This window comes from Gymnoscopelus microlampas, assembly GCF_963454915.1.
Source record: "Gymnoscopelus microlampas genome assembly, chromosome: 19".
Lineage (NCBI taxonomy): Eukaryota > Metazoa > Chordata > Actinopteri > Myctophiformes > Myctophidae > Gymnoscopelus > Gymnoscopelus microlampas.
The window spans coordinates 11,247,936-11,264,490 of NC_139956.1; the positions used below are offsets into that span (position 1 = coordinate 11,247,936).

General features: G+C 42.8%; 1 protein-coding gene across 1 annotated transcript in view; it reads left to right on the forward strand.

Annotated features, from left to right (window-relative positions):
- Positions 1-1,102: 1,102 nt before the first annotated feature.
- Positions 1,103-16,555, forward strand: part of LOC311034376 (trans-2,3-enoyl-CoA reductase-like) — a gene marked incomplete at both ends in the record, with an annotated part of 45,225 nt that continues 29,772 nt past the window's right edge. Inside the window, 2 exons of the mRNA XM_084042256.1 lie at positions 1,103-1,204; positions 16,427-16,478. Coding sequence (XP_083898382.1) covers positions 1,103-1,204; positions 16,427-16,478 — 154 coding nt within the window. The remainder of the gene's footprint in view (positions 1,205-16,426; positions 16,479-16,555) is intronic.

The window sequence follows — 16,555 nt, forward strand, 5'->3', positions numbered from 1 at the left end:
CTGAACTCCACTTTTTGACTGAGGAGGCTGTGACTTGCGGAGATAATGATCCCTCTCTGAGATTCACTCTTTCCAGCAATGCTTTCAAATATAAATAGGGTGATAAGGTTACCGTGGGAGGTCTTTGAAACGGCTCGGATTTCTTACAAGTAATGTTGAACCGAAATAAACACTGCTAACTATTTTCTACACTTGAGATCCATCAAAGTGTTCTGTCGGTTGCTTTCAAAAGGTATTTAACCTATAGGGGATAGTACAGCAAAATGAGATCAATGTACTGTATATCTAATGTTAGATGGAAATGTATAGCTGCAGATTTTCACCGGAATATTGACTGCACCTAAAAAACATAGACTTTGAAGATATGCAAGGCACTACCAGACAACTCAAATGCATTTGCATTCGTCAGCAAAATACCGTCAAATATTGAAGGAGGGTGTTTGAGAGTCTGTGAGAAATGGACGTCAATGCCTATTACAAGATAAGCAGACACTGTCTCTCCTATCATAGACTTGATTTCTACTTAGTCGGGCGTGGGTGTCGCGCACGGGAAAAATAACCAATTTACAAGCTAACGGCGCGTTGCATCGCGACACAGTGTGAGCTTGTAGATTGGCTATTTTTTGCGTGCGACACCCGTGTACAACTAAGTATAGATCAGGCAATAGGAGGTGCACACACACACACACACACACACACACACACACACACACACACACACACACACACACACACACACACACACACACACACACACACACACACACACACACACACACACACACACACACACACACACACACACACACACACACACACACACACACTCTGGTGTGGGGAAGAGCAAAGCCAGACCTTTCATCAGACAGGTTTAAATATAGCTGCGTGATTAGATAGACATTGTTCTTTCTCTCTGCGCATGAGATTACACCACTTAGTGCGGCATGTCACTCTGTGTGTCCCCGAAATCACTTTAGGCTGCTGGAGCTATTTAAGAGAATGACATCTCGGGCAGACCGAGCAATATCTGCTGAACTCACAGTTTAGCAACAACAGAGGAGAATTGGGTATAGGCTATTAAAGTGGGAAATAAGGGATTGAGATGCCTCAGATGCAGGGTGTTGGCACCACAAACAGGCTGGGATACATGGAGGTGGAGATCCTGAACCCGGAAACTGGACGGCCCACCCATGTCATTGATAAGGTAGAATGTGTGTTTGGACTGTGGGACTAATTTGATGGGTTTGTCGTGTGTGTGTGTGTGTGTGTGTGTGTTAACTAGTTGTACAAACTCTTGTTTTATTGTTGTATTGTTTTATTGGATCTTGTTTAGTCGATACACTTATTTGTTTTAGCTCTTGCTCATTTGATTTTGCTATTTTGTCTCATCTGTTTAAGAAAGTAGGTAGCTGATATATTGCACTTTTACCTTAGCGCTAGGTATACTCTTGGTTGCTTGTTTTTGCAGAAAATGCACTTAAGATGTCTGGTGATTAGTAGTTTTGTTCCCTACCTACCTGTTGAATGCACTTATTGTAAGTCGCTTTGGATAAAAGCGTCTGCTAAATGACTGTAATGTAATGTAAGGTGTGTGTGTGTGTGTGTGTGTGTGTGTGTGTGTGTGTGTGTGTGTGTGTGTGTGTGTGTGTGTGTGTGTGTGTGTGTGTGTGTGTACTTCTGTCCCCACAAGTATAGTAGAATGTGAGAAACCGATATTGTGGGGACAATTTTCTTGGCCTTCACGGTGGTTAAAACAGTGCATTCTCACACCCTATCAGGTCAAACGGGTGACGCGTTGGGACGGATTTGACCACGTATCAGCGTGACGTGACGTGACGTGACGTGACGTGACGTGACGCCCCTAACCCTAGCCTTATAACCATTCATCCCCTATGCATATATTTCCCCACCCCTATCCCTAACTTAAACCATCCCCGTTGTTTCACAGTAAGTGTTTTTAGTGGAGTCGGTCAACCTCTTACGAGTTTGGAGTGAGAACGGTATTCCGCATTCCTGTATGGGCAGGATTACTGGGACCATTGTACAATGTACGTGACGGCCGGGCAAATGTTGACTGATGGTCAGATGTTTCCCCAAGCTGTCACTATAGTACTTCTTAAGAGTAAGAATGTGTACTGTAGGTCAAAGGGGAGTTAGGAAAGATTGAGGGTGGCTTCATATAGTGTTAGAATTAGGCATTTGGAGGTTTGGGTCTGATTCATTCTTAGTTGCAGTGACTGATGAGCATGATGAGATGAAGAATGAAGAATGATGAGCTTGAAGATCTGATAGGTCTTTTGGGTGTGTGTGACACCAGCGGGAAACTAAGTATAACTCAGACATTAGGGTTAGGGTTGAATTTGGCCAAAGAAAATGTTAAAAATGGAATTCATCATAAAATGTTGATGTTCTCTCCAGTATAGTAATACAAACGTGTGTGTGTGAGAGAGAGAGAGAGAGAGAGAGAGAGAGAGAGAGACAGACAGACAGACAGACAGACAGACAGACAGACAGACAGACAGACAGACAGACAGACAGACAGACAGACAGACAGACAGACACTTTATTAATTCCGAAGGAAATTTGTTTTGTTCAACAGCTCCAGTTATAACTACAATATAAATTAGCTGGCTTACCCCCTCCCACCTCCTCTCTCCCCAGTGCTTCATTGTACGTACAGACAGACAGACAGACAGACAGACAGACAGACAGACAGACAGACAGACAGACAGACAGACAGAACGTTAGTCAGATTATTATATTATGTGTATTTAGTAGATTAGTGTACATTACATTACATTACATTACAGTCATTTAGCAGACGCTTTTATCCAAAGCGACTTATAATAAGTGCATTAAACATAGGTAGGGAACGAAACTACTAATCACCAGGAGTCTTAAGTGCATTTCCTGCAAAAACAAGCAACCAAGAGTATACCTAGCGCTAAGGTAAAAGTGCTATATATCAGCTACCTACTTTTTTAAACAGATGAGACAAAATAGCAAAATCAAATGAGCACGAGCTACACTGTGCTAATATCATTTCTGCAGAAGAAGCTACAGTACCCAGTCAGTGCATGTAATATCTCCTTGTTCGTGGCAGAGATGTTGTTGTGTGACTTGTAGGGCTTCTGTCCAATTTGTAAGACGTGCAACATGGTCGAAATAGTGCCGATAATGGCGTCAAGCTATTAATACCAGTGACCCATTACCTCTGCCACACTGCAATATCCTGAGTTTTAGTTTGATTCTGTGAGTGTCAAATGGACCCGCAACACTCAGGATTTTGCAGTGCATTGCCAACCGTATTGTAACAGCCAGGATGATAGAGCTCAAGAGAGAGAGAGACAGACAGACAGACAGACAGACAGACAGACAGACAGACAGGGCTCTGGCCCTCTGCTGGAGTCATCCTTATACACTAGGCTTTACCATCAAGGCTTGCTTTTAAGCCTGTGCACAATGGGCCCCTTTCTGCTGTACCCTAAAATAAATGCAGTCTCTCTCCATATGCTCTCTTTGCTTTTGGAGAGGCATCGGCGGAGGTAACGTCAGTTGTATTAGCAGTATTAATAGCTTTAGGCGCTGAAGCTCGTGTGAGCTTTATGACTGTCGTCGCGTCTTACTATCAGCAGGCTCAGCTCAGTGTCCTGTGGAATTAAGGTGCGTGTTTCCTCGCTAAACTGGATTTGTCACTTTAGAGCCAACTGTAAACCGGTGTATTCCCCAACTGGTCCCTTCAGCATTGGCATGGTTTACAATGGAATAAGTTGATCCACAGAACATTACCAAGGCTTTCAAGTGGGCAACTATTGTGTTTGTTCGTTTGTTTGTTTGTTTATTTATGTTGACACCCGCACCCAAAGTAAGTAATACTAGATCGGTTAAAGTAGACAACTGCCACGGACAAAACAATGAAAGTACTTTATGGACACAATGAAAGTCTTGCAAATGTGATGAGGAAAACACTGGAGAGAACTTCCTCCGCAGGTGTTTTGCACCCCGCTTGGATAAACCAAGGTCGTGAAAATGTGAAACAAATCGGAAGCCTTTCTGTGTGCAACGGAATACTTTCATTGATGTGTGACTGAGTGTGGGGCTATTGTTCCTGCTATAACCAGAAACTTGAGAACAGTATTGGCATCCACAGGACATCTACAACTAATGGGAAGGATAGGGATACTGGATTGTACTGGATGGTACAAGTCGTCTCCTTGGAGCCAAGCTCAGTAAAGGTATCCCTTAAAAGTTCCAGCAGAATGATAGGCTATACCACACCATAATTGCTCTGTTATTGTCTCCGAATCAACCACCTAAATCTCCCCTGCCTCCGTCATTCAGCATGTGGTTAACTTAAATATCAATTCTTCTCACTCAGTTCCCCCATAATGCTAGAGGGCAGCTTGTTAGAGGGATAGCAAAAACAAGGCGGTGAGGGCCCAGTAGTTGCAGTGTGAGAAATGGAAGGCAGAGAGGTCTATTATTAATCATTCTATTGCCTACTAGGAACATTGTGACTTATGAAGTGCAACGGCATTTGAGGCACAGAAGTGTGGGTGTGTGTCAACACAGGAACACAATGAGGATACATAAACAGGCAAAGTGTTGCCAGCATAACCCAATATGGAAACTAATGTCTCTTTCAACATGTGAATGAACTGTACAACTTTCTATACTCTATGTGGGGCCACCAGAAATACAACCAGCATTATTTGAAAGAAATTAGGCATGACTGTGCTTTGGAGGTCGAGCGGTTGGTATTTGGTGGAATTTGGAAGGCTCCTAGTTCGAGCCCAGCACCTGGTGGCTTGCATGGCTGAAAACACTGTGTTTTGAGTGTCCCTGAAGTCTAGAAAAGGTATACATTCATTTACTGTGCTCTACACCGGGTGCAGCTGAGGTCACTGACTGTATGTAAGATCGAGGTCTCTCTGACATACGGTACTGTAAAATAAGGCACGACACCAGCTTGTTAGGACTATCTGAACAACACTCATGTAGATTTTAAAACAAAAGTTAGCAGCTGAAGTCGCGCACAGCTGCTTTTGAGAAATCGCTCTAATTACCTCAGTGAGGCCTCAGCTGTCACTGCTCTCCAAACTTGTCACGTCTGGATTCAGTCTGTCGCCGTAATCTTCTGTGCAAGGGCAAAGTACATTATGAACATACTCAAAAGATTTTCCCTTTTTTCACATTGACTGGCGGTTCTTGTTCCATTCTTTCCCATTAAGACCTGAGGTTCCGATTCTACAAAAATGTCTTCTAAATCCCAACAGTTTTTTTGAAAAAACGTATGTTTCTATATCAGTGGTGCTCAAACTCTTTCATGTCAAGGACCCCCAAAATTATATGTATTTGGCCGCCGACCCCCTTCTCAAAATATCTTGTTCCAGGGACACCCAGAAGCAAAGCATAGAGTTAAAAATGTTCGCTTTAAACAATATATATTCAAAGATTTGCACACATTTTCTAGATTTTTCTAAAATAGCTGATCTACAAGCTCGTAGCACGGCACTCTGTGCCGCACTATGAGCTTGTATATCTGCAATTTTCTAATAGCCAAAGTGTAAAATAATGTTTTTTTTAGCTCAAATCACAGATGCGTTCCAGGTATTAATGGGTTAAGCATTGTTACTTGAGAAGAGATGCAAAATGTGTTTTGTCTTTTAAGTAAAATGTGTTTTTCAAATTATTAAAATTTTGGGGAAAGTGATGCTTTTAAGTTTTTAGTGTGGATTCACAGTATTACATTCTTTGAATAATTAATTTTCACAAACATTTTATACAACCTTTACGTGAGAGTTTTGTCAGCGCTACTCTCTTCTTTTTTTCTGAAAATGGTTTCCTTGTTACTGGAACTCAATGTTCTTTCGCAAAACTTGAAGGATTTTTTTTTGTTTGACAAGCCTCTGAACAGAATGCTCCAAAGAGTCCAGTAAATAAGGGACATGGCATGTTTACATGCCGGCTTTGCATGTAAACAACATGCTTCCAGCATGCTCCCGAGCTCCTTTGAAGCTAGAAATATGGTCTGCACGCATACACACCATCACATTACTTCATTTAAAATCTTTGCTAGCATGTTCACATATGCATGAAGTCAAGTGATGTCACGTCAGTCATATTAGTATTCCAGTTGTCAGCGCGGTCGTTTATCTTCAAGGATAAGCCGCTCTCTCCACTCTCAGCTAAGCCTTCAAATTGTTCAGTAAATAACAAGATAAAAAATGCAGGGAGTTTTTCAAACGCATGGGTTTGGAATGAGAAAGACATCAACATGACTCATCCGCGCATTGGTCACATGGGAACAGCGTATAGGAATAAGTGAGATTTGATGGAATATATAGGGAAAGAGGTTAGGAGATATCTAGAACGCAGCTCCCCATCCTTGTCGCTGCCAAGGAAAGAGCAGTAAACCTTGATGCCTCTTTGGAGCCGCGAAGAAAGAAACTCACTTGCAAAGGTTCCCACGAGCAGTGATCTGCATGTGTTAAGGGTTACAGATTACTATAGGTGAGCAAACAAGCAGAGAGAGAGATAGACTGTGAGGTCCACAGAGACGGGACTCTAGACACAGTTTGGAATTCGGTCTTCCTCTCCTCTTTCATTTCGGTAATTGAAGGTTCAAGATTGGAAGGAAACCCCGACAGCCTCTTTAGCCCTGGAGGAAAGACCCATAGCCTCCCATAGAATCCTTGGGCAACTGGTCCATTGCCAGCAAACGCTGAGTGTAGGTTGAGACCATCTAATCTCTCACCTCTCAGAGAAGAGAGATGAGTTCATTGTTAAGCGCTTTGCTTGGGGATCGTCTGAGCCAACGCTTAGCACCTGCTGTCTATTACCAAAGCCAAAGCAACTTTCCAGAACCAAAAACCCCTGTTGGAAATGTAACAGGGAGTAGAAAAGCAGGAGTGGAAATAAGAATTCAATTTCATTAAGTGGTGGCTTTTTTCATGTACTCAAATCAGTAATTGAGCTTACATTGAAGTAGATTACTTTTTATTAAGTATTGTACTCAACTACTCTTGGGGCAAGAATGACAGAGTAGCCTACACTTACACTACACCGTTATGCATGTTTAGCCCACTACTAACTATAATAATGATAATATTATCATTTATTAATCACTTATCAAAACAAACTGACAAAGTTCTTGTTTAAAAGGAATCTATAAGGTTTGTTAAAATGTACATTTTGTAGTCATGTTGGTTTCATGTCATTTGAAAAGTCATTTGCACCATTTTTACAATGAAAATTACAGAATGCGCCTGAAAATCTCAAATGGTGTAACCATGAATATTAAATATTGAATATTTTATCCACTTAAAGTGAATGAAAGTGTTCTCTTATATCTTATATTTATCTCTTATATATATCAAATGAAAATAGTTTATTAGCATTATCTCTAGATGTATAATTTGTGTGAGAGAGAGGGGGAGAGTATTTTAGATACTCTGTCACCTCTCTCTCTCTCTCTCTCTCTCCCCTCTCTCTCTCTCTCTGAGTGACCCCGGAGCCTATCATTACAAATCCCTCAAAAGCCATAAAATCAACATACTGTAGAATTGAGTCCCTTCAGTCAACTGGTCCTGATACTGAATAGCAGACTAGCATTAGACCCATTACAATTACATCGAGCAAAAGAAAATGTTTTGCCTAAGTATGGAAATGCCTTGACAAAAAGTTTTAAGAAGGGTTTTGAAATGAGTCACTGATTCTGCAAGCCTGAGCTCCTTAACGATAACTCACACGTCACACTTGAGAGCACACTGAGTGCCGAGCTAATGGTCTGCATTTCTTACATGCATCCACCGAAAGTGGAGGCAACAATCATGAACCATGCAAAGCACCAACCTGTTCATCGGGGGCAGTTAAGGGTTCAGTGTCTTCAACACAGGGCCAGGAGGAGCCAGGGCAGGGATCAACAGCAACCTTTTAGTTACAAGACCTGCTGCTCTACCTCATGAGCCACTGCCACCACAATGTAGGCTATAAATGACGGCAACTGCACCCCAGGCAAGAAGAATGGTAAAACAAAAGGTCCGAACACACAGGGACCGTTTATTTCCTGCGATTAATTCGCATTAATTTAAACTGCAGTTTGTGTTATTATGAGCACATGCACTGAGTGCGATAGAGCACCGAAGTCTGACATCACTGCCAGTAGAGGGCGCTATCCCCCTGGGTCACGGGCCACAGCGTTTTTTGTCGCATTCCTAAGCCAATAATTTGATGACCGGCAGCGGTTCCGGTAGGAGCTGACACAAAGAGTCTCCTTTGTGTCTCCTGGCCACTGCCTACCGGTCCGATAGTCATTAAATTATTGGCTTAGAAATGCGAAAAAAACTAAAAAATATCCATGAATTCAAGTCTCCATGGGATGACTAATCGATAGAAAAACAATATTTTTTCGGGTGAATTTTCTTTTAAGGGTCCAAACAACTCTATTCATCTATTCCCTATTCATTCTAGCAATCATTTGAATGGTCATGATTGAATTCAACTGCAGAACACCCACTGACAATAATTAGCCGTAATCAGCCCTCCTCCAGTCCGGAAAATACCAAATAAACCCCATCTGACACACCGGTTACTGCACTTCATATCCTGTGTGCAAAGCTTAACATTTTGGGTCACCAAAATCAATAGATCATCTGCTGGGGATCATGAAAGCGCACAGCAAATTACATTGCAATCCAGCCAGACTGACCGACTGACCAACCGAGCATCCTTAGAGCCCCACTGCAAGCCGATCTAAGAAAAATAAAGCCATAAATAGGAGAATGTTTATATATTATATACTGTATGGCCGATGTGAACAGACAATGGCATGTACTGTACCTGCACTGTCACCAGTGTGGTCCTTTAACCCATTTAATCCGGGAACGCATCTGGGAACCATTATTGTCTCCGCCAGGCCGAAAGGCATGGCGAGAGAGTATGTTTTGCACCCTGTCCGTCCGTCCGTCTGTCCGTATGTGTGTCCACGTGTCCGTGTGTGTGTCCGTCTGTGAACAGCTAATCTCCGACACCGTTGGCTTGATCGCAGCGAAACTACATATTTTGTCCAAACATCACGCAAATCGGTACACAGTATCTCTATAGTCATTAAACTTCATATTCCATCCTGATTGGCTAAAAATGGCTTCCAAAGTTTGCAGGAGTGCTCCATTTTGAACAAAATGCCTCAAATCATGATCACAGCATGCAATTTCCCTCAAATTTCGCACGCACATTCCCACTATGCCGAGGAAGAAATGCCAATTATTTTTTTTTCAAATCAGCCTCATGGTGGCGCTATAACAGGCCGATTCGTGTTTTTACCTATAACTGCACCGATCTGTACAAAACTTTTTCAAATGTAATGTGTACAATTACACAATTTGAAAGTGCATGCCAAAACAATCAGAAGAAGACTGAAGGCATAAAAGCACAGGAAAATAAGCTATGCAGAGAAAAGACAGCATACTTCCTTGTCACCAAATAATTTATCATGACAAGGCATGGAGATGAGAAACTGAGCCAAATCAATTAGCCACAAACTAGAAAACATTGTAGACAGCATTGTTTTGTTTTACAAGAGAATGCATAATTTACATCACTGTAAGAAAAAAAAAGTGCCACATGCCCACTATTCACAGACAGCAGAAAATAATTGTAACTCTAAACTGATGTCCTGGTGTTTAGAAGCGTACTTTGAACTGAAGCATTAGAGAGTATCACTATGGGCATAGTTGTGAGCACCGATTGTTCCCATGTCACTTCTGTGATAATAATAATCACGCAAACTTCTATTTGCGTGATTATCATGTTGTTGTTCTTAACCACTTGAATCCTGATGTCCCAATTGTCGTTGTAGATCGGCTATTTCAGAAATAATTTAGAACATTTTTGTAGTGCTTAAAAGTAGTGTAGTGCACCTGTTCAGCCAACAAACAAAACTTTAGGGCCATTGTTCAGTTAAACCTGTGAAGAATCTCTCATTTGCTGATTGTTAGCCGCCAGCTGAAAGCGCGGCTCTGTATTCACTCTGACTCTGACCCGACAGATTTCCGACATGTATTCAACACTTTTTTTGCTATTGGCTGTCCTGGCTGTCCTTCACTACTTCACAGCCAATGGGGAGACACTACTTTAAAGCCAATGGACGGCCGTCCTAGCCAATGGACGGCCGTCGTTTACAGCACCCGCCTTGGTATGTTGTTAGCTGCTAGCATGGCCTGCTACTTGTATTGTGTAACTGCTGGTTCATAATGCAACCTGATAATAATGTCCAAAGCATGTCTGTGAACGTTTACATCCATTACTGTGTTGGCATTAGTTGGGATTAATGATTATTAGCCAAACCAACTTAATATGAGCCGTTAGCGTGTTGCTAAGCTAACGGACGTTTAGCGTTAGCATGCGGCTAACGTTAATGCTAACGTCGTCACCGTGACTGAACTAACAATGTAAACATCTCATCTACAAACTTTATGAACCTTACTGTGGTTAATGTTATCAGTGCTACCCAAGTAGTCCATTGAAAAGTATTATTTTGGTGTATTTTGTGTATTGTAACTTGGACACTGTAACTTAATGGTAGAGGGGGACGCGTTGTACGTTCAGAATGCCTCATGGGTAATGTAGTCATTTTCTGCTATTTCGGTTCTACTGTGATAGACTGTATTGGGGCAAAAAAAGCCTGCCGCTGGCGGCTATATTATGACTTGTCATATCTTGTTTATTATTATATTCATTTCTCTCAAACAATGAAACTGTCATTGAAAGACTGGGTTTCACAGATGCTATTTGAAAAGACAGTTGTTGAAGGTAACCATAATCAAACACTCATTCTGCCACTGTAATTCTGTTCTAATTATCACGAGAGAGATTCAGATTCCTTCCCATGCCTCTAGCTTTGTTTTTTTTTGTGTGTGTTTTTAAAGACATCAGGCAGGTATATATTTTAGTACAATATGTGTTCCACAACTTCAATAAAGCAAAAATGCCAGTGTGCGTAAATACATGAAGATGAATCCCCAGGTAGCGAGATTACTGCTTTGAAATGACAGGCATCTGCAGCTATAACTAAGTATGATCGACAACAACAAAGCCGGACATATTAGTGCCATTCTCGACTGTCATAAAAATATTTACTGCCAAAGAACTGTTTGCGAACGCAAGCCCAGGATTTGTCCATGACTGATTTTAGGCACAATTCTCTCTCTCTCTCTCTCTCTCTCTCTCTCTCTCTCTCTCTCTCTCTCTCTCTCCTAAGTAGAACAAATCTAAATCAGCTTAGATGAAACTTTTGATGTATTGTTGTATTGTTGACTTCTTCAGCAATCGAATGCAGACTTGCAAAACTTTTGTTTTTGCACTGGAGGTTTATGAGCTATTTTGTCATAAACTAATATAAATGAAAACAATTAGATTCATTTGTGGCAATTGTGCAGTAGGTGTGTCCATGCTCAGTCATTCATTCATTCCCCATAAGGCTGGGAATGTATTAAATAGCTTTATAGAAAGCAATCAGGAAACTATCGTAGGTTTGTCTCCATGAAATTTTAGGCTCGACACATTTCCATAGATGGCACTGTTTCACTGCAGAAGAGAGAATTGTGGCCTTTGTTTGCCAGAAACAATGATGAGGTGTAAGACAGTGTACTGTATACTGAATATGAATGTGACCACACATACTAAATCTAGTAAAAAAATTAAAGAGGGAGAACTGCCCAGAAACGCCTAAAACACCTACATATACTTTAAGTATTAAAGGTTCATGTACTTTGTCTGTTACAGTAGTCCTGCAATTATTATTTAACCACTTAAACCCAATAGTAGGCTATATACTGTACTTCATTGACTGTGGTCCCCAAGGCGTCTATACTTTGTTAACTAATTTCTTCCCTCTACACAAAATCTCCCCAAATAACCGATCTACGAGCTCACAACATGTTGCAACGCCACAAGTTCTGAGCTTGTAAATTAGCTAGTTTTGCCAAAATGTTCGCCTATTATGATGGGTTAGTGTGGTTTATGCTTTGCTTGGTTCACTTGCACCATGTGCCGCCGAAGCAAAACCATCATCACTGTTTAGGGTTGTCCGATATTGGCTTTTTTACCGATAACCGATATACCGATATTGTCCAACTCTTAATTACCGATACCGATATCAACCGATACCGATATATGCGGGGATTATTGTGATTAGGGTAAGCTCAAATTTCATATCACACACACCATATACAGTAAGAACTCCTGTAACTTATTTATAAAGCAAAATATATATATATATATATATATATATATATATTTATTTTTATTTTTTTTTCAAAAACCGATACCGATATTTTCCCGATATCAATTTTTATGCTAATATCGGCCGATAATATTGGACATCCCTATCACTGTTTTATCAATCTGGGAACCCATCGTCAAATAAAAAGGAAAAAACACTTTTGCATTTGGCTCTGGGGGGGGGGGGGGGGATTAACTAGACACATGCTCACTGGAAACCGGGGTTTGGACATGTCTTCAGCCCTCTACTTCCGGTGGGCGCGGCCTACTTCCTGATCTGAAGGCACGCCCACTTGTAGCCAATGTGCATAGGTTCTCAACGCGGCTCCCGACAGATTCAAGCGCTGCTATGAATCTGTTCTTGAGAGATTACTGCTTTATAAACATCCCATAGAGTACATGCATGCATACAGTATGCCCTGTACACAGTATACAGTACACACAAACAATGTCAAACCGTAAGGTCCTATGGAGGACAACGTGTGTGGGTTTTGGCTTTGTTGACAAGGGATTGTTGTGCTCAGACTGCCAGTCAGCCGTGCTCAAGGTCTTTCCTTTCAGAAGCCATATGACTCATTGTGCATGACAATCAAGTTTCCAAAGCATCCAACCCTCCCGAATTTGACATAGCAAAGCACTGGGATGTGGGCATGGCATCAATCCCCCAATTCCTTTGAACTTAAAAGTGAGCGATGTGAAACTACAAAATGCAATACATCATCGAAGCATTAACTATTGATGTCAACCTGTCACAGCTCCTCCATGTACCCCATCATTCATCATAACTTCTTGCCTGTCTCTTCCCCCTTTCCCCAGCACCTGTACTCTTTACAAATTAGGTCCCTGGATGCAGACTTTCTATCTGAGTCTAACCAATATCAACGATTTCAGAATATCCTTTGCAAGTTTGAGGCTAAATGTTAGCCCAGACGAGGCATCTCTGGGAGTCTGGGTGAGGTGCTTGGATCGATGTGGCGGATGAGATAACTGCGGTTCATTACTTTTCGTCAATGGCGAAAGGAAATTATTCACAAACGTAGGCAAAATAAGGCCATTTAGTTTTTTGGGAACACACTATTAAGTACATTTAGAATACTCCGGAAGTCAAACCCCGGTCTCCCGCACGCAAAGCTAACATCTTAGCCACTAGCCTAAAGGGGAATTCCCACTTGGCTGGGGGAGATATAGCTTTTGGTCATCAGGCAGACTAGGCTCTGAGCCACTACTGCTACACAGACTTTTGGAATGGCAGGTGTCCTAATGTAGGAAGAAGAAAATGTACTATATTCACTGGAGCACAGTAGCAAATCTAGACCCAGTCAAACAAACGTACACTATATTGGATAGTAATGATGAAAGGAAACGCCCCAAGAAAAAAAACCTATATCAACCAAACCTACAATAGCAAGTTCATACAGGTACTTTTTGAATACACATGTCCATGTATTGACAACTCACTTGGAATACACATGTGGACAGCCTCTGAAGTGCTGTCCGACTACAGCAAAGACAGGACTTCCTTCACCGTCTCAGGGTTCACGGTGTGGACAAGAAATTAATGTTTGTTTTCTATCGAGCAGTCTTGGAAAGCCTTGTCAGATTTGGCATCACAGTTTGGTTTGGTAATCTGCAAACTGAGGTCCAAATTGGCCCAACTGTTGCAGACCGCAGGGAAGATTATAGGGGTAAGCCAGCTCCCCTCTCTGCAGTCTATTTGTGAGCAGGCTATACACTAAGACAAGCTCTATTCCTTTTTAGAGATGTAACCCATGTTCTAAAAAGTGTGTTTTGAAGAAAATGCAACATTGCTCACAGGGGCGAAAACATAATCCCTGCCGCCACCCATTCTGGTTGCCTGGAAACCACACTTATCTGCCAGTGCAAAAAAACACATATCACTGCAGATACGCAGTGATATTAGACTGGCCATACCAGGCTACCATTCTGGCCTGGCAGAAATGATTAACAAGGCAAGCAAGTGCAGTCGAGCTCGATTGTGTTTCAGCAAGTTTGTCGTGCTGTTTACAGTTTTTTAGCATCTGGTGACATAGGCCTACGTAGTATTATACACATACTGTATACTCAGACAGATATCGACAGACTCATTACAACTAACACTGACACTATAACGACTGGCAACTAACCTGAGAAACCACAGAACTATTTCTGAATGGGACCAGCCATAGACCAGTCTAGTGCTTGGACAATGACCCATCATTAGCCTTGTCACCACTGTCAGTGTTGCCAGATTCTGTGAGAGAAACAAGCAACCAGGTCCTAGGAAAACCAGCCCAAAAGAAGCGACTATGGGCCACATGAGCACTTTAGCATATACATCAGCTATTTGAAAATAGCCGATCTACAAGCTCACAACGCGTCGCGATGCGACGCGTTGTGAGCTTGTAGATCGGCTATTTTCAAATAAAATCTCGCGGGCAAATTATAACAAGCAGATCTGGCAACCCTGACCACTGTAGCAGCTGGGTGTGGCCTCACCTCATTGACATGGCAGTTTGGATGCTTGATGGAGCGCCATGACCTATAGTCTTCCTCGCCCTACGCCGCCTGGCACGGGCCGGCTCATTAGCAGGTCCAAGGGCCCAATCCTGCCATCTGTCCCGTGGCCGTGGATCAGTGGCACACCCCCTGCTAATGTCCCATTCCACTTTGTGTGATGGCCTTCCCCCAGTGGAGACGCCAAGGAGCGAAAGGTGACATTCTCGAACGTGACTCAGACTGAAGACAGACTGCATGCATCATTCTGCCACCTGGGGGCTACAAATAGAGACCCGCGCGGCTGCCGGGAACCAGATAAAGAGAGTTTGATGTGTTTGCTTTGATTGTGTGTGAAGGAGAAGGGGAAAGTTTGCCCGGTGTTGCAAGTCTCAAATAAGGAGCATTTGCGTGCGTGCGTGCGTGCGTGCGTGCGTGCGTGCGTGCGTGCGTGAGAGAGAGAGAGAAAGAGAGAAAGAGAGTGTGTGTGTGCACGTGAGTGTGCAAATATGAGATCCAGACAGAATGGTGTGTGTGTGTGTGTGTGTGTGTGTGTGTGTGTGTGTGTGTGTGTGTGTGTGTGTGTGTGTGTGTGTGTGTGTGTGTGTGTGTGTGTGTGTGTGTGTGTGTGTGTGTGTGTGTGTGTGTGTGTGTGTGCGCGAGTGAGTGTGTGTGTGTGCATGTGAGTGCGCAAATAGGAGATCCAGACAGAATGGTATATGTGTGTGTGTGTGTGTGTGTGTGTGTGTGTGTGTGTGTGTGTGTGTGTGTGTGTGTGTGTGTGTGTGTGTGTGTGTGTGTGTGTGTGTGTGTGTGTGTGTGTATGGGGCTCCTTTAGTGCCACGAGGGGCGCATGACGCCTCCTGTGACCACATGATTTTTCTTACGTGTGTGTGTGTGTGTGTGTGTGTGTGTGTGTGTGTGTGTGTGTGTGTGTGTGTGTGTGTGCGTGCGTGCGTGCGCCTCCTACACACGCTACCTCCCCTCTTCAGTGCAGAGTTCAGCAACGTGTGCAGGAGGAGATGAAGGGGCTGGGCAGAAAGAAATGTTTGTTTTTCTCCTCGGCGAACACTTTTCCAGGGGGCATCGATGCTTCGCAGGGATGCGTGGGCCTCGCCCAGCATGACAATGTTCCCTCCACTACAACAGGAAAGCCTCTCAGAGAGAAAAGACAGAGATGAGAAGATGAAGTGAGGGGAGGAGAGGGAGGAGGAGGAGGAGGAAGGAGAGAGAAGAGATGGCTCTGAAAGGCTACTCCATGTTGTCGCCTGAAGGAAGCCAAGACCAGGGATGCTGCTCGCACATGTCACACGGCCTGAAATTAGGACGTGGCGTGACAGCGATGTCAGGTGCAGGGCCCGTGCGGTTTTCATGGCAATAAAAGACACCCTCAGTGTCTCTATCCTGGGCATAACTTAATAGGTGGATATTCAGTGAAAATATAGGTGAACATTCGGTGAAAGTATAGCAGATCTACAAGCTCACGTCGTTGGGAGCTTGTAGATCAGAGATTTTTGGCAGAGATATTTGGTGTAGAGGGAAAACAAGGAGGGGGGGCTTAGCATAGACCCATATGGGACTCCGGTACACAAAGTATAAAGTATATAGGGTTTAAATTGGTTTAACCACCTGCCATCTCCTCTCTCTGCAGGTGCATCCCTCCTCCACTGTGCTTGACCTGAAAAATAGATTTCATAAAGCATGTAAGTATCATTTATTTTCTCCTCCATATTGTCCTGACCCGTACCAACTGTGGTGGGGTCGTAATAATAATGTTGTT